This window comes from Triturus cristatus, chromosome 4_2 (genome assembly GCF_964204655.1).
Source record: "Triturus cristatus chromosome 4_2, aTriCri1.1, whole genome shotgun sequence".
NCBI classification, from domain to species: domain Eukaryota; kingdom Metazoa; phylum Chordata; class Amphibia; order Caudata; family Salamandridae; genus Triturus; species Triturus cristatus.
In genome coordinates, this window is record NC_140586.1 from 775709282 (window position 1) to 775727706 (window position 18425).

The 18425-nt window shown below is 44.1% G+C and overlaps 1 protein-coding gene across 1 annotated transcript in view; it reads right to left on the reverse strand.

The window, feature by feature from the left end:
- The window catches only part of CMPK1 (cytidine/uridine monophosphate kinase 1), a 69680-nt gene that overhangs the window by 35329 nt on the left and 15926 nt on the right, over positions 1-18425 (reverse strand). The window contains exon 2 of the mRNA XM_085602677.1: positions 12849-12995. Within this exon, the coding sequence (XP_085458803.1) occupies positions 12849-12995 (147 nt within the window). The remainder of the gene's footprint in view (positions 1-12848; positions 12996-18425) is intronic.

Consider the following 18425-nt stretch of genomic DNA (forward strand, 5'->3'; position numbering starts at 1 on the left):
GAAACGTAGGGGGTGCTACAAGGCACCCTGTTCCCTCAGTGCCATGGGATGCATGTGGGGGGGGGGGGGGGGGGGGGGCACATGGTGTGCCCCACCATCAGCACCTCCCGCTTTCCTACGTTTCATGCATACTTTGCCCCCTTCCTCCAAACTAAGATATTATAAATTTACTGGATTCCTCTTTTCTTAGTCAAGTGATTCCTCTTTTCTTACTCAAGTGATCTATGAGAACAGTATGCTCTACACCAAACGCACAGTAAGGTGGCATCATCGCACAACCCACATTTCTTTCTGATTTACGCACACTAATATTATTAAACAAGGGACATATAATTATAGGATGATTTTAAATTGCTCACGGCTTGATTAATAGTGCTTCATAAAACGTACTAGAGGGAGCAGCTGACCGGGGGATGGGGTCAAATACTACCATTACATCAGGAGCACTGATTAAATTTGATTAATCTGTGCTTGGACCCTGCTCCACAGAAAGCATCGAAAATGGTGCTTGGCCATCACTGGCCAATTAAGGTGACTGCATAGAAGAGGGACGCTGCAGCCAACAAATGGTAAGCACTGGGAAGGCTCCAAGCCCTTTTTGTTAACAATAGTGTCTCACAAGCGGCACATATGCTCTCGCAGGCTCGACCATGAAAATATTTAGTGTTATAACGAAAATTCCAAAAAGTAGCTTTGGAGAGCAGATTTACGTCCTTGGGCGAGCATCAGTCCTTAAGCTGGAATGTGGGCTGCAGTGCTGTTCGAGGGTAAGGACTAATCACGATGATCATGTTAACCAATTTACTGCTAAGGAGTTGCTGCACAAGACTACTGCAGTTCCAAAAAATCTTGAGATCATAGCTCAGCAAAAAGAACGTCCACCTTGCAGACCATGTTTAGTAGTTGCCTTTAATTTAGCACCAGCGTCATAGGCAACAGGTAGTCAACTTGAGTCTTTAAAGCAGGGCGGTCCAATGTTGATTCACGAGGTTCAAGCTCTTAGAATTTCAGGATAGCAGATGAAAATGTAAATGGTTCCCTTTTAGCCTCACTGCATGCAAATTAAGTGGGATGGGATGGATTTTGTTAGCTTTTATTTTTCTTTATTATTTTGAAAGCCTGCCTAGTATCAAGCTAGTGCGTAAATTGGTTTATGGATTCTGTCAACTGGGAAGGAAGCAGTAAGAGACAGATATATGAAAATCCGACATCTTTTGGAAGAACTTCAGGATCAGCCCCAAAAACAACCATAATTCTGCACACAAATGTAGGCATCTTTTCAGCAGAATCGTTTCAGAAAAGTATCCCAGTTTACAGTTCTATTTCTAATGAAAAAGACCACATGAAAAGGACACTTAAGGTGGTAATCTACTAGTTTGAAAAATGTAACGTCTTTACAATTGTTTCCCACTAACGTGAATTGTATTTTGTTTCTGTGGTCTGAATGGGTTTATCAGTACATGGTGCTATTGGAGTGCTTTGAAGCAGGGTGAGATCTGAATCCCTGCCCCGCCTCAGCCGAATGTCCATCTAAACCAAATGTCAGCTAAGCGGAAATGTCGGACTATGATATTGTCACAGTTGCATCTGTCCAAGTGAAAGAGTGGAAGTATTAAAGGGCTGCTGCTTCACGTTTGCAGGGTTGTGATCACTCCGGTTACAGTACTTATTGTTTGGTCTTGCTTTAAATGGCCCACCCATGACACTGCACATGCACCAGTCACTACATAGAGCACCATATTCACTTAATGAAACCACACTGTGGGGCATGCAATGCATGCGCAGTGTAGACTCCTCTATGTGTATATTTCTGAACACACCAAGGGCCACCCACAGTCTGCCTGATGTGGTCTGCGCCCTATACCTTTAATGTTCAAGCTTGATACTAATCATTTCAGGGAAGGGGGTGTGGGGGGGGGGAGGAGAATATATAACTCTTGCTTCCTATTTCAGTTTAGCTCTTGTATCCAATACGATTAATGTAAACGATTAGATCGAAAGAAAACCTATTCAAATGCTATTCTGAATGGACAACATTAGACAGTAGTTCAAATACACTTTATAAAGATAAGAACTGTGAGTGAAATTCTACTAAACAAACTACCTCAGAATAAAGTACAGTCGGTCAGGTATACTGATTAAATAAATATGCAAATCAATAAGACTGAGAGGTGTGAAGTACCGTTTAGGTGTTTAATTGCCAAATAGTGATAAAATACAATAAAATACTGATTGGGAAATGTTAACCGTGTGCCCTGAAATATAGCCATTAGTTCCCTTAACAACATCTAAAATGAAAACCATCTCAAAGAGCATGAAATATTTGGGATAATAATCACAAGAGTAACTGAAAAAAATAGAAGGTAGCGCCTAAAAAAAAATGTTGGCACGATGAAGCCAAACCATTTCTTTGGAACTTGAAAACAGAAAGCATAACATAACAAGCATTTACAATGCAATAGGTCTCGCAATTACATTGTTTTGAGCTATTGGCATTGAAAATGTTATTGGTTTTTTTTCCCTTCGTGAAACATTAATCAAATGGTGTGATGCAGAATGGCAATAGCTCACATTGTTGTAATTGCGAAATCTATTGCATTGCATTTGTACTAATGTGAGTTTTGTACTGTAAATGGTACTTGCTTTTATTAATGTTTTTTTTAATCAAATTAATCTAAAGAATTAAAAATGTTAATACCAGCTAACTAATCTCCATACGTTATCTATTTCTTGCTAAAAAATGTGTCTGGCATCATAAGCACACACGTGAATTTAATAACTGCACGGAAATGGAATAGTCGTGCTCACTTTATACCACATTTACTGTTGAAAGGCGCATCTACATTCCTTTCTGCTCACCACCTCTAGCACGCACTCCTATGACCAAATTCAGAAGTGCGCTTTGTAGCTGGGAAAACATAACATGCAGACAAACAATTCTAGACAAAACGCAGACGTGGCCAAGTTATCTCAATAGAGGCCGCTTTAAAATAGACCTGATTGAGCTGGCGGCTGGTATGTAATTAACGATAACGTTGCCTTTGTTTTTAGATTAATGCCAAAAATGTACGCGATTTGAAATAGTCTTAAAAATCCGCTCTTAATACTTAATAAAATGCACGGGCTAATGAAATTAAGTTGCAGTGTTCTTTATCTGTTCGGAATCAGTACCTTCTCCTCCTTGGCTTGGTGTTTACTTTCCTGCAGAAGCGGACATCAAAATGTTGTCGGGAACACCTGGGACTGTGTAAGTTCTGCTTAACTCCATAGGGAAGACAAATAGCCCGGGGTCCTCTTCAGAAACACGATCATAAAAGCTGGAGTTGTTTACTGAGAGCTGGCCACACTTTGCTGACATAGTATTTGTTTAATCACCAATCTTTGTGTGCCTTCCTGCCCTTGGAGCTCTGAGCCCAAAGGACTGTGCTGCGGTATCAAAGCATAGTGTGTGTCTGTGTATATATTTGTGCGTGCGTTCGCATTCTATGAACGTGATGGTGTTGCTGTGTCTTTGCAGGTGTAAGCACTTGTGTATTTCAGTAGCGAGCAAGAGTGGGTGTGTATTAGTGAGAGACACACAGATAGATTTCTGCTTGCTGTTACGTCTACAGACCGTCCAATGTCCGACGTCCTTGCTGCGTCCAGGCACAGTGTTAGCATTCGCACGTCTACATTGGCACAGTGATGCATACACATACATGCACTCACAAAAATACACCACCTACCAACTTACAGACACATCCTATATACAAACAACTCCATATGTACTTATTGGTACACATTTATACACCAAGAAATACACAGATACACAAGTACTTATGCACATGTCAAAACATACAAACACAAACGCACACATACAGACTCGTACTCAAAGACTTACACACTTAACCACGGGCAAACACAAGCATAGACGCGTACACAGGCACAAATACACACAGACTCACAGGCACGCAGACCAACATACACACAAACTCATAGATCCAGACACACCATGCAACACAGTGATCCATGCACATACAATCACACACGCACACACAGACTCACAGATCCAGACACACAGACACTCACAGATCCAGACACACGCCAGACAAACACACATAGACCCACACATGCGCGCGCGCACACACACACAAATACAGATCCAGACACACAATCAGACAGGCCCACGCACACACATGTGCAAACACGAACGCACACAGATCCAGACACACAATCAGACAGGCCCACGCACACACACGTGCATACACGAACGCACGCAGATCCAGACACACAATCAGACAGGCCCACGCACACACACGAACACGCGCACACATGTTATCACGCACACACTAAGATGCAGAGAAGAGAGCCAGGATGAAATGTGAAAATTGGAGGGGGATAGGCAGAACCCCTTCCCACCCTCACCCAGTCCCTATAAATCATTCAAACATGGACCCACTCTCTGGGCTGAGACTCCAGGTGACCCCATAAAAGGGCCAGCAGGAGAGAGGGGTGCCTGGTGCCTCCAAATACCAACTTGGGCATTCTCCTCTGTGCCAGCCCATGCCCCACTGAGTTTGTAGTCAGTTCGTTATGCCAGTCAGACTGTCGTATGAGTAGTATCATCCTATCATGGAGGCAGTGACCACCGATACACTGACCCAACTACGGTTGTCTATAAATGAAGGAATGACCGCCACAGTTGCTCAAATTTCTGCAGTTGATCATTGGGTTTGTAGATCAGTTTTTCATACGAGGCTATAGCATACATGTCTGCAAACCCTGTGCAGTTGGACAGTGAGGCAGCGTTTTTTCCAGTGGCGCAGGATCTCCACCTTCGCCACTGCCAAAGCCGTTGAGAGCCATCTATTAGCATGGTGGTCAATTGGTGGATTTGTCAAGCAGCAAGGCTAGCCGGTTCATCAATGGTGTCAACACCCCTAGTTCCTTTTCAAGTAGGTCCCAAACTGAGCGCCAGTAATGAGAGAAGGTCGGGCATTCCCACAGGACATGTACTAAGTCGCTATCAACAGCCGGGCATCTCCAACATTTGGAGTCCGATAGTCTGTGTGCCCCATGGAGTTTGGCCGGTGACCAGGGCCACCTATGGAGGATCCTGTAGTAGCTACATTTTAGCCTCACGTCACAATGTTTTGTCATGATCTTCCAGAAGTGTAAGCCACTCGATGTCCTGTATAGAGGCACAATTTGGTTTCCCTTTATTGACGTACGTCCTGTGCAGTCAGTTGAAAGGAATTAATGTCAGTCAGGCTAGAATAAAGCCCCAACATGGTTCTCTTAAAGTGTTTCCATGTTATAATGTAATGTAGTATCTGGTCAGCCTCCGAGGCGTATGGTTCTCTACCTATTATAGTGCGTAAGCTGTGTAGGAGTTACAGATATTTACAGCTATGCAACGACTGAGGCCTAAACTCATTTACAAGCCAGGTAATAAGCATTTGCAATGCAATAGGTCTCGTAATTGAGAGATTTTGAGCTATTGGCTTTGTAAATGACAATACTTTTTATTTATGTATTTAAAAAACCTGCAATAATAAAAGGCATTGCCATTTATAATACAAGTAGGTTAAAGTTTCTAAAATGCGAGACATATTGCAAATGCTTGTTTAGGATTATAAATGTGATGGGTGGTTTGCTCTGTGGGAGGGGCTGATCGGTGAAAAAAAAGATTACACACACACACACACACACACACACACACACGCTAGACTTAGTTCATCTATCTAATTGTCTTTCCATCTATGGAACGTTCTGTAAAATTAGTTTTGAATAACCGCACGTCAGGCAGCCGTATGGATGTGAAATCATTTCATATCTCTGTATGTGAACTCCCACGAGCTCAAACGCATGAAATAACGAGCATTGAAAATGCAATAGATCTCGCCTTTGATTAAGTTAAAGCCATTTGCTTTGCTAATGGTATTGTATAGCAAAGCAAATGGCTTTAACTTAATGAAAGGCGAGACCTATTGCATTTTTAATGCTTGTTTACTTCTCCAAGCAAGACCAGCCAACAACCACCACCCTTCTAATGCTCCCCACTGCAGCGCATGCCAAAAGGACCACACGCTTACTGCTCCCTACTGTGCTGGCCAACAACTACCACTGTTCTACAACACAATGTAACGCGTGCCAAAAAGGTCAATACTTTTACCAGCCCTTACCAAAATCTCCACCATACTCTGCGGTTCTTGCTGGTAACAAGCAGCCTTTAACTGTTCCATGCTTCACATACAGTCATCACCGTTCTTTCTCCGTTCTATCCTCTATGTAGCACCTGCCAATAACTACCCCTTTTTCTGTGCTCAATAGAGTGCCTGGTGATTCACCACCATTCTGCCAGACGATGCATTCATTGCCTACCAATAATCACCAGCCCTTTGCTGTACCATACAGGACTGCCAAAACCACCACCTCTGTTCTACTGCATCACCCACTGCGTGCCAATAAGTACCTCTCTTTTTCTGCTTCATGCTCCGTGTAACAACTGCCACCCTTTTACTGCTTTGTGCAGCACCCAATGATAACTACTATGCGTCTCACCTACCCGTTTTCCTAAACATTGCAGCACACGCGAATTACCACAAAACAATGTAGCACAAGCTAATAGTCACTACCCTAAACCCACCTTCCACTTTCGCACCCTGTCTCTTTCTCACTCATTCTCTGTGCCCCAGCTCACTTAGATTTAAGCTGGTTCTCTTTTCCTTTACCCCTTGGTTCTCAGTTACTATGGTTACGGCCCCCTATGGAGGACCACTATCAAATTCTGTACTTTTTCATAAATGTGTTTGTGTAATCTGTAGGTCACAGATTATAACGCCTGTGCGAACTAGTTTGAGGGGCTTCCAGGTCATACATGAGTAACTGGGTTCCAAATGTAGCAACTGAACCTTCAGCTAGTCATAAAGCTTATTCTTCCCACAACACTATGAATCAGTAGTTTATTACACTCTGCGTATCTGCATATATGGCTTATGCCATGGAATTTTTCTACTTGGTTTAAGGAAAGATATTTAACCAAAACCACAAGGTGCAAAAGTTTAAATTTGTACAATAATATGGTCAATTTGACATTTGCACTGTAGTAATAACTATGTGGATGTATGCATGTTTAAGTGTACCAGGAAACCGGTACTTGTGTGAAACTTTATCACTTACTCTGCCCATGCTTAAAACAAGCGCTCGCCATTGCCTTGTCCTCCCCGTGCGCCTTTGAGCTCCGTGCCAGCTCCACAGCTGTCGTGAAGCCTTTTCTTATCCGCTATCCAATGGAAATGAGGGGCGGGGCTCGAGTCCCCTTCTCAAAAGTAACTTGTTTACTATAGCTCTCGCAGGCGAGGAGCGCATGCGCTCCAACGCCAGGCGAGACCTAAAAACATAGTCACCCTACAGCCAGACCCCAACATTGCAAGTTACCAGCCATTAAACAAACATGGCCTGTAATGCCTGGGTGAAAGGCATGGCCCTCAGTGGCACGGAGTCACGCTCCCTGGCCCGGGACATAGTAACCCACAAGCAATTATATTGTGCCATTTACAGAATCTTAAGATGCATGGTCACGGTAACCCATGGCAGGAGTCATTCAGCATCTGGTTGCTGTTGCCCAGTTCTCCCCCTGGACAGCCGATTGTGGAATGCCTGGAAAAGATAACCTTTGGAGGCATTGGGGATTTTTTTAAATTATTGTAATGAATTTATTTCCAGGGAAACTTAGGCAACCTGCCCAAAATCACACTACATAAAGTAGATGTCGGGACTTAAACGTTGTTACCCGGTTTCAGAGCAGGCTGTTATACCACTTCTGCCCTGGAACTAAAGGAGGTGCTCTGTGCCACATCAACCGTCGGCAATTATATAGCTTATGGCATAAATAATCATTGGAATGCACGGTTATACGTTGTATGGATCTGTGTAGTAATTGCACTGGTAAATCTAAACGTGCTCTTTATCATCAATGAAATCATTGTACATTTCTTATAGCATGGGAAACTTGTTTTAATTGACACAGGTACCACCTGTAGCCTCTTGGCAAAATTGTAGTTTTCCCTGTAAGCCAATCCAACACTGGTTTAGGAGGAGCGGCAGGGCCTTTAAATCCGCCCCGTGCCCTCGCAGGAGTGCACGCTGGGCTGGGGAACAGAGGGAACGGTTCTGGATGGCGAGGGAGCGCAGCCAGGGATCAGGAATGTCTTGCACAGTGGTCCGCCTAAAATTAAGAGCCGCCTGGTGGGGGCTGGGCTGCTGGCACCCTGGGATAGGTAGGCGAGAAATGCAGGGACGCTGAACTAGGGGTTCTAAATCCGTCTACGACTGCGGGCCTCCGGGCTTCCAGTCTTCGGAATTTAGTTAACCAAACGACGCATTCAGGGAATTTTAGGCAAAATTTGTTTCCGTTAACTCAATAGCAGTAACCTACACGATAACATTCTTTCTGTTCATTGTGGGTTGAGAAGAGTGAGTGTGAAAATATTTATACAAACACCCTTCTCGCACAGGTCACACGCTTAAACCAGCATGCACAGAAAGGCAATGAAATGAGCGCCAGTAATTTGGTTAGTAACCATCTTAAGCGCCCAAATACTTTTTAATTTGCATTATGCGCTATACATGGCCAATGTCATAAGGTAAAGCGCACTGCTGAGGCTGCTGCAATCACAAGACGCTAGTGTATATTTACATCGCGCTTTCACTTAAAAGTGAAAACGTGATGCAAAAATAAACACGAGGCTGCCTTTAACAAAGACGAGTGAAAGAAAATAGTGCTCACCCACCAGAAAAAGCCCACCGTGTAATCTCCGCGAGTACACGATCGAGTCTGGATGGGCCAGCCCAAAAGGAGACAGTACGGTAACAAAAAAGCCTCACTTTTAACCGGAGTCCAGCGTTTAACATAAGTGATGACGCCAGCCAATAAGATTGATGGGCGGGGCTTCAAGTCCCCTTCCGAAATCATCTTGATCACAATAAGCCTCGCAGAGCGAGGAGCGCATGCGCGCTCCAGCGCTAGGTCTGTGAGACCTAAGAAGGAAGTCAACTTCGTGTAACAGGTGTTCAATGAAGAGTATTCTCTTGTTCCTCTACAGGGACCATTCCAGCTCCACCCCTCCTATTGTGATGTATTTATTCCTCCAGATGGGTGCATGCAGAAAGTTTGAAGCAATTTGTGTGCCCGCTCCCATACGTAGAGTGAGGTATGTAGTATAGAGTTACCCTTGGGGCCAGTTTGAGCATGTGATATGTAATAGACCTCAAGATCAGTGAAACAGTTTCTTGTTGTTTGTGTATATTTTATAGTAAACTGGTTTATATACTTTTCTGTTAAATAACTTATTTTCTTTATCTAAAGTGAAGACTGACTGTGCACTGATGGGAGTGTTATTTACAGTGTCAAACTCAATTTGAGTTTGTAAACTCCTCCATATCCTTAAGTAAGCCTTCAACTGCTCATCCTCGCAAACCCTAAGATGGTCAAGTGCTCAAAGGAGAAAAACCTGGCTATCACATTGGGGTGCACCATTATCATGGCCCTGTACAATCATGGTAAACAAAGAAGACTCACACAGGACACTGCCAGCAACCGCCAACTGCCCCAAGACCTCCAAAACTGCCTCAAACAGTGTGTGCTTAGATGGAGAGGGCGGCCTAGTATATCCTGCTCTTTGAGAGTATATTCTTTGCTGCATACTTCAGACAATAAAGAGATCACATTTTCCCACGCCTCCAGTTTTTTTTTTTTTTTTTTTTTATTAAAAGGATGCAGTTGTCACCCGTTATTAAACTACAAAAAAAGTTCCACACGAAGCACTGTTAGGTCATGTTAATCTGTTTTACGCCATATCTGGTTTGTCCCCCATTAGTTTTTTTAACACTTCATGGCAATTGTATGCTCTGTTCCTGACATTGTATTGACGAACCTTTCAGAAAAGGAACATCATAGCAAATATTAAATAGAATACGAACAAGCATTGGTAAAGCCAATATGTCGCGACTGTTTAAGAGCTATTGGATTTGCCAATATTTTTTAGTCATGTAGTGTTCAATGTTCAGCGTGTCTCAAATTGGTGGTGTGACACAGAGTAGAGTGGCTTAAAGGAGAGAAGAGTGACGTGGAGTGGTGTAGAATGACATAGAGTGGAGTAGAACAGAGTGTCAGAGTGTAGCAGGGTGGAGTTGAGTGCCATAGAGTGGCACGAGTGGTGAAGAGTAGAGTGGCATAACGTAGGGTGAAGTAGAGTGGTGAGGAGTAGAGTGTGGCATATAGTATAGGGTGTCAGACTAGAGTGTGGCATAGAGTGGCATAGAGTACAGGGTGGTGTATAGCACAGTGTGGCGTATAGCAGTGTGGCGTATAGCACAGTGTGGCGTAGAGTACAGTGTGGCGTAGAGTACAGTGTGGCGTAGAGTACAGTGTGGCGTAGAGTGGATTGGAGTGCCATAAAGTGGCACTGTGTGGCATAGAGTGAAGTGTGATGTTGAGTGGATTGGCAGAGTGGGGCAGCATCGCGTAGATTCCCGTGTTGTTGCGTGGCGTAGAGTAGATTTGGAAAGAGGTGAATGGGGTGGCGTAGAGTGTGGTGTGGAGTGGCTAAGAATGTAGAGTGGCGTGGCATCGACTAGAGTAGAGTGGCAAGACACACCCAGAATGTGTATTGTGCTAGTTTCACAGGGCAACACAATCAGTGATGTACAAGATATTAGTGCCTAAACCGTAATGCACATTTCTCCCAAGCAGTAATCACATCATATGAACTAGTCTAGTATGGATTTCGTCCTTTCCCCTCCCCGCCACTCAGAATGAAGTAGTATCTCACTTTCCAAAAGTAAAACAGCCCCAGGTAGGTATACTACCCATGAAGCTCCATATCAGAGTCCTTCAACTTCCAAAAGACTATTGAACTCTCCTTCAAAGGGCAGACATTTAGTACTGTTAATGTTATTTTGGCCCTCGTGGTTGCAGTCATGCTCCTCTGTTGGGGCTGGAATTCCTATAAACGTTCTGTGCATGATTTTGGTGTCATTTGCATTGGTCCTGGTAAAACGCAACAAGTTCCTTGTATCGTTAAAAAATGTCCTTACAGATTACTCTCTATATGCTGCGGATCGCTCCACTAGTACAGTAATGCTTAAAGAGTAAAGTGCATATATTTAAATTCCTCAACATTCAAGCATGCTGCACACCAGATAAGAAACTAGATTTTTCATCTTTAAAAAAAATAAATAGCCTACCAGCCTCTGACATACATGTAAAACGTCCATTTCTTCACATTGTGTATAAATGCTAATTTAAAACATCATAGTAAAAAGTGAACTATAAATGGAGCCATCATAATGCGTGGCTTTACTTTTCTTTGTTTAAATATAAAGCATCGATTTTGGGGGGACAAAATACTTCTCTTCATTGTGTCGAACACGTTCATACCCCACCTGCAGCCCGAGCCAGCTAAACAAATCCTTTAGAGCAGCATGCAGCAGTGTGTTTCCCAACGGATGTATGACGGAATAACGCATGCCTTTACCACACAATGTCTGGACCACGCAATGCCTGGACCAAACACACATGCCCCTTTACAAAGCACACACGCGCCTTTACAAAGCACGCATGGCTTTACAAAAGCACGCACCAATAGTTATTTTGATGTTATGCTTAAAATTCTAATGTTACAAAATTAAAAATTAGTAGTGGAATAGATGGAACATTATGAAATTGCAAACGAAATAATGATTTAAGGAAGAGACAGCAAGCACACTTTTGATTCTTAGTACCTACATGTGAGTCTGGCATTCGGAGGCCATTGAGGTGGCACATTTGCACCTTACCACAAAATAACGTCTGCAACCCTAAAAATTTAAGTTTTGCAGGAGACGCGGGAAAAGTTGTTTTTTCTCCACAACAGCTGGCGAGGAGACTGGTGTGCAACATTTGAGAATTGTGAATGGGAATCTCGACAAAAGTCATATGGCATCATCCACTTGAATGATCCGCCATACCCTGGAAATTGTGCACACAACGTCGTTTTTTCATAGGCGTCTGAACGGCTTCACTGATAAAGAGGCGTCCTTCTATTCGACGTCCTCCTTGATCTGCAACAATAGGGGTTGCAGCGGATTCAGGTTCAACTTTTAAACTAAGCTATAAGCAACTTTAATAAAGACAAAATATACTTAGTGCTAAGGTGAAAATACATAATTATGAAAACAAACGCATTATCACTCAAACAGAAGTGACACGAGAAGGACGAGGAGACTGAACTTTAAAATGTTCCCAATAAGTTTATCGGCACGCTTATGTCTTCCAACTCCAACATGTAGAAGCAAGTGATTGGGCAACTCAATGCACTTGAAAAAACATAAGTCTCTCAGGGAAAAAAAAAATGAAAAAATCTCAAATTCTCTTTGCTTGTGGAAGCACCAGAAAACGAAGTCAATCCGCTTTCAATCATTCATTAACGCTTTATCAATGTTATTTAATCATGTTGAATAGCAGCACGTGCTGGTGTACAGTGGCTTGAAGTCAGAGCAGCAGCGGCGGGAGTGTTTGAGGGGGTTGGCGGGGGAAGGAGAGAAAAATAGTACCTTGATCACGTCTGCAGCAGCGAAAGGACACTGATAAAGTCGAATCAATTAGTGCTTGGTCCATGCTCAACAGAAATGATTGGAAATTACCTCTGGCCTGCACTGGCCAATTAAAGAGACCGGAAAGAATGACAGCTATGGCAATAAATGATGAGCAGTAAGTGGGCTCCAAGCACTTTTTGTATATAATAGTGTCTCGCAAGCGGGATGAATGGCTAGGGCAGGCTCGCCCTAAAAAGTACTATTCAGAATACAAACAGTCAGCTCCTTACCCTCTGCAGCAAAGAGATTGTTATTTCAACAGGGACAATTTGCCCATCCTTAATGTAGGTCTTGATGAGTTCGCCAAACTCGGAATCTGGCTTCTTTTGTTCGTTCCGAAGAAGATCTCCTGCTGACAGGTGGGTGTAGCCGTACTTCTGTAATGCACAATGTGAAAAACAGACAGGTAATCAAACCAGAAAAACAACTACGGTTAAGCTCGTCTACACATACACACACCTATTAACATTTTGCACACTTCAATGTATTTTTTAAAAGTGCAAAATCAGTGCTATAGTTTGATGGAAATACACAATGTTCATTTCATGGAGAACGTGCCCACTTATACAGGAAGCAAGAAGGTGATCTGATGAGACTTTTGTTCAGTATCAACATCGCATTCTAAAAATCTGGGCTTAAAATGTAAACTGGAATAAGAATCCTTAAACTGATATGGTGCTCCAGTAAAATAGACTGTTAAATGATTGATTTGAAGAACTTTAGGTAGAAAATTCACGGAGCGTAGCCAGCCACTGAGACAGTTTAACTCAGAAAGAACATTAAGCCAATTAAAACAAGCATTGGCATAGCCAATAGGTCTCGCCTTTGGGACCTTATAAGTGTTTAGCTAAGCAATAGTTGCATAACCAAATACTTATAAGGTCCCAAAAGCGAGACCTATTGGCTATACGTGCGGCCGCGAAAGTTAAAGTGATCGCGATCGTGATCACGATCAAACATAGGAGCCGCGAAAGTGAAAGTAATTGCGGTAAAGCGCGGCGTGCGCGCCCGCGCACATGCACTGTAGCTCTATGCTGGCCTGGTAGCACTTTTTGGAGCCCTCTCAATAAGTCTGGCCAGACCAGCGCATGCGCTGGGTCAGGCCAGACCTAAACATGGCATCTTGAGAAACACAGTTAAGACATTCTACAGACCGATAAACGAAGACTGTGGCAGAGAACGGAGGTCAGATGAGAAACATACTTAAAGTGGGGAGAAGTGGACGAAGCAATGTAATAACTTGTTCCAGGTTAACTTAGAGCAAAGATTCTGGGTGCACCCAGCACTCAGCAGACGGAACAGCGTTTGAAGCGAATCCAGGTACTGCTGTCACGTTCTTTTAAACTTAAAAGCGTTTGAGATAAAGTCACACTGCAAGCTGGCAGGCATATTCACTGGTTTTCAAGTAGTGCGTTAAGATCTTAATGCTGGCAAAAAAAAGCTCGTGACGCTTAACCTTGTGAGCAGCGCTCATTTCAGGCTAAAATCATCAAATAAGAGAAGGTTGTGCTTTGGCTTGGGAATGAATGACGTAAAACGCCAAAACAAAGAGCAAACCAGGTGCATTGCTCTGTGGGTGTGACCTGTGTGTTAAGGATCTAAATTTAGCACACATTGGGGAAGTGTACTTCTACCTTTGTTTCTGCTCACAATGTACCAGAGGAGGAAAATGTCAAGGTGGACAGTTTGCCATCTTGAGGTCAGAAAGGCTTCTTAGGAACACAGAAGAAGGTGAGCTTAGTCAGGAGAATCACATTGAATATTTGTGGAGGGGCCTCCCACATTATTAACTGGAACTATACAATAGCAGGGAAATACCAAGAAATGCTCCAAAATTCTAATTGAAAGTATTATTTTTAAATCTTTTTATTGTACTTTTTTTTTCCAATTCCCACATACAATTTACCATGCAAACAGTAAAAACATTATGCAATTGTCAGTACCACTGTACAGTATACAGTCATTAATACCAGGTCGATTAGTGCAAAGACGTGTGGCAGCGGGTAGCTGTCGTGCATAGTCCAGTGCAACAGAGTACAAGAACATTCAATTCCATAAGCAATAAAAAGATAAAACATTGGATAACAAGTAGTGTTGAAAGTAGCCCGCACCCACACAGTATACAAGGAGAAAATGTGATAACAGAAGACGAAAATATATAGGACAGGGGCAGGAAACGATAGCGCTCGTTACGTAATGCTCCTATCGGGTAGAATGGACATTCCTCATTGGGTAACAAGCTAAAGAACGTCGCTTGAGGGGGTGGGGGGAGCCGGGGGACATCGCCATTAGCTCGCCAACAGAGAGTCCCAACTGGCAGAGGTAGGGTATTTGCGCAAATCTCCCAAAATCTTCCCAGTGCAAGGCCGAGCCCACGGCTTGGGCCCAGGCATTTATGGAGAGCGCCCAAGCAGACAGCACAGAGGGGTTGGGTGACCTCCATCTGCAGGTGATCAAGAACTTAGCAAGGAGAAGAGCCAGGTATGTGAACCATCCAGCTCCTGTGTTCTTTTTGGTCCAGCGCAGCATTCCTAGCAGGCACACCTCCCATGTGTGTAACGGGAAACGGCCACTACAATGCGGCCGTTTCAACGCATGACAATAACCACACATGCATTACAACGCATGCGTGGTTACAACAAATAGCCTTTACCACGCATACCTTTACTACGAGATACGTAGTAAAGGCATGTGTGATAAAGGTAAAAAAAAAAAAAAGGGGGGCGGGGGGGGGGGGGGGTCTCCCCCCCCAAGAAAAATAAAAAAAATAAAGCGTGGGTTTGAAAAAACAGACCTCTTTCCGTCGTTTTAAGTTAATGAAGAGAAATGATGTGGAGGCAATCGGCGTCGTTAGAGGAAACGGAAAGACACTTCTGCTTCCTCTTAACATCGTAAAATGCTATTCAGAAGTGCTTGGAGTGGAGAGGTAAATGGGGGTGGTGTCGCGCAGGGGTAAGTTTAAAGGGTACATTAGGGTTAATTTGTAGGGATAGGAGATATCCTTTAACGTGAAAATGCCATTAACATGCATAGTTTAACAACAAAAAACGTTGTAAAAATATGCGTGTTAAAGGCATTTTCGTGATAAAAGATATGGGTGGTGAAGGCATTCCCGTTGTAACGCATGCGTGGTAAAGGCATGCGTTGCAACGGAATGCGTTGTAACGTCATACAACCGTGTGCAACATGGAATTTCCAGTGCATGGTGCTAAAAAGCCTGCGACTCCTAGCCAGTACTGGAAGAGCTATGAACAAGCCCAGTACATGCGGAGGAAATCAGCTTCAGGTAGAGGGCATCGGGGGCGGGCAGCATCTGTGCAATGGAAGTAGCACTTCATTTTGTCTGGAGTGAGGTAAGCCCGATGTAGTATGTAGTATTGCAATAACGTAAAGTGAGCGTTGCAGGACACCAAAGCAGGGTATGACAGGATGCTCTGCCACTCTCTATCTCTGCAAGGACGACCCAGCTCACGGTCCCAGTGATGACACAATGTAGTAAGGGGCACGGCAGGGTGTGTGTATATGGTGAACTGGCAAGCCATCTTATTAGGCAACAACCCATCCCCATGACGTGTAAATATTGGATTGTCAGGTGTATGGCATGCTCCTGTCACATGACGCCCCAGTGTCTTCCCGTCACCCGAATAAGACAATTGTACAACAGAAATTGGCCCAGAGGGAGCACAACATCTGCAATTATTTCTGCCATTGAAAGTAGAGCGTTGCCCCTTTACACATCTCCCAGGCAATGGAGCCACACCTCATGCCACAGGCCTACTTCCACCAGGGAATTCACCACAATTTCCCCCAGTGTGCCAAGCAACAGTAGCGCCGGTGCATAAGGCGTCACTGAAAGCTTTTTCGAAAGCAGCTGCACACAAACTGCATAAGGGGGAAGAGGGTGGTAGAGAGGTGTTTCAGTAAAGGGATGGAATAGGTGCAGTTTTTTTTATTAAGTCCCATCTGGGAAGGGGGTAGGCGGGCAGTCCCAGTATCCTCCAGCTGGACGGCCGATAGCCACTGGGCTATCCACTACAATTGGAAGGTCAAATAGTACTGTTCGAAATGTGGAACTTCCAAACTCCTCTATTCGGTCAGGAGTTAGAACTTAGTAAGAGCCACCCTCTGGCGATTAGCGTGTTATATAAAAATCGCCTGGCAGGCATCAAGTGAGCGGAAGGGCGGCTTAATGACCTAAAGGTTAAGATTGGCAAAATAGTACAGAAAGCGTGGCATTACCGTTTTCGTGAGTGCTATTCGGCCCACTACTGAAAGTGGGAGGGTCCTCCAGAACGGCATCTGCACTAGCGGGGAGAACACTGCTTATGCAAGATTTCTATCCAAAAGATAAGCAGAGGTATGATGTATGTGTATGCCTAGATAGAGGAAGGTCATGGGCTGACAAGATAAAGCGGCATTGTTTATCTGAAGAACACGGTCAAGCGTTGTAGCAGTAAATAAAAATAGAAAAGATTTAGCCCAATTAACTCAGAGGTTCACTACCTCCGTTAACCTGTCAAGTGTGTGTGTGTGTGTGTGCTATGCCTGCTGGGACATTGTGTAGGTTTGTGAGATAGAGGAGCATATCATCACCTTAAAGCGAGACTGAGTGAAGGCCATCACTGAGCGGTATACCCCAGCGTTGCCCCCTGACTCTGAAAGACGTAGGCTAATGGTTCAATAGCCAACGAGAAAAGCATCGGGGACAGTGTGCATCCTTGGCTGATGCCCTGTGGATCAGGATATATACGAGGCGTCCATTTCTATCTCCTCAGGTGCAGATACGGTGGCAGGTAGGTTTCACAGCTGTCTTGGGCACATCATGGAATGGATGCACAAGAACTATCTTTAATTAAATACAGATAAGACTGGAGGTTATGCAATTTGGAAAGGGACCGCCTATTAGGAATCAAGCATGGTGGCCGGCAGTGGCAGGAGCCTGTCCAGTCCTAGTAGAACAATTGAGGAATTTAGGATATGTGCGTGATGTCCAGCTAAACTTCTCAGAGCAAATCAACCAGGTGACGTAACCCTGCTACTTTCTTGTAAAAATGTTGCGTAAAATCTTGGAATTTATTCCCTTAAACCTGAGGAAAACGGTCGTGGTCACCCTCTTTCTCGAATTGACTATTGCAACACACTGTATTTAGGCGTTGACAAACGTCAACTGTCAAAACTGCAATCTTTGCAAAACGCTGCAGCACAAACTTTGCTCGATATCCCCAAATATCATCATATTTCTAGCGCTATTTGGTCTCTCCACTGGCTTCCAGTGTGGCGGCGAACAGAGTTTAAGGCACTATGCCTGGTGCATAAAGCCCTCTATGGGGGTGGGCCAGAAACGATTTCAATGGTACACCCCCGCCTGAATCTTACATCGGCCAATAAAGCTCTGGTCCGGGTCCCCAAAATCAATGAGGCAAGATGGGGAGGCAGATGACTCATATCTAGCATCGAAGCTCTGGAATGAGTTACCGGACAATATTAGGCTTCAATCCTCTGAACCCCAGTTTAGGAGATTGGTCAAAACTTGGCTTTTCCAGTCTCAGGAATGACTTGGCATCTCTTGGTTCACTGCGTTTCTCTGCATTCCCAGCGCCAAGACGCCTGGGCAATCGTGCGCTCTACAAGCTCCTTACTTACTTATCATCCTGTCAGAGGGGCGAGTGTAGATGAGTTTAATGAAGCAGCGGAAGCAGGTCCCCATGTCAATTCACGGAAGCACCTCAAGCAGGTAAGTAGGCCCACGCCGGGAAGTCAAAAGACTTTTGTAAGTCGAGGACCAGACAGCGAGAGCGACGCCAGGC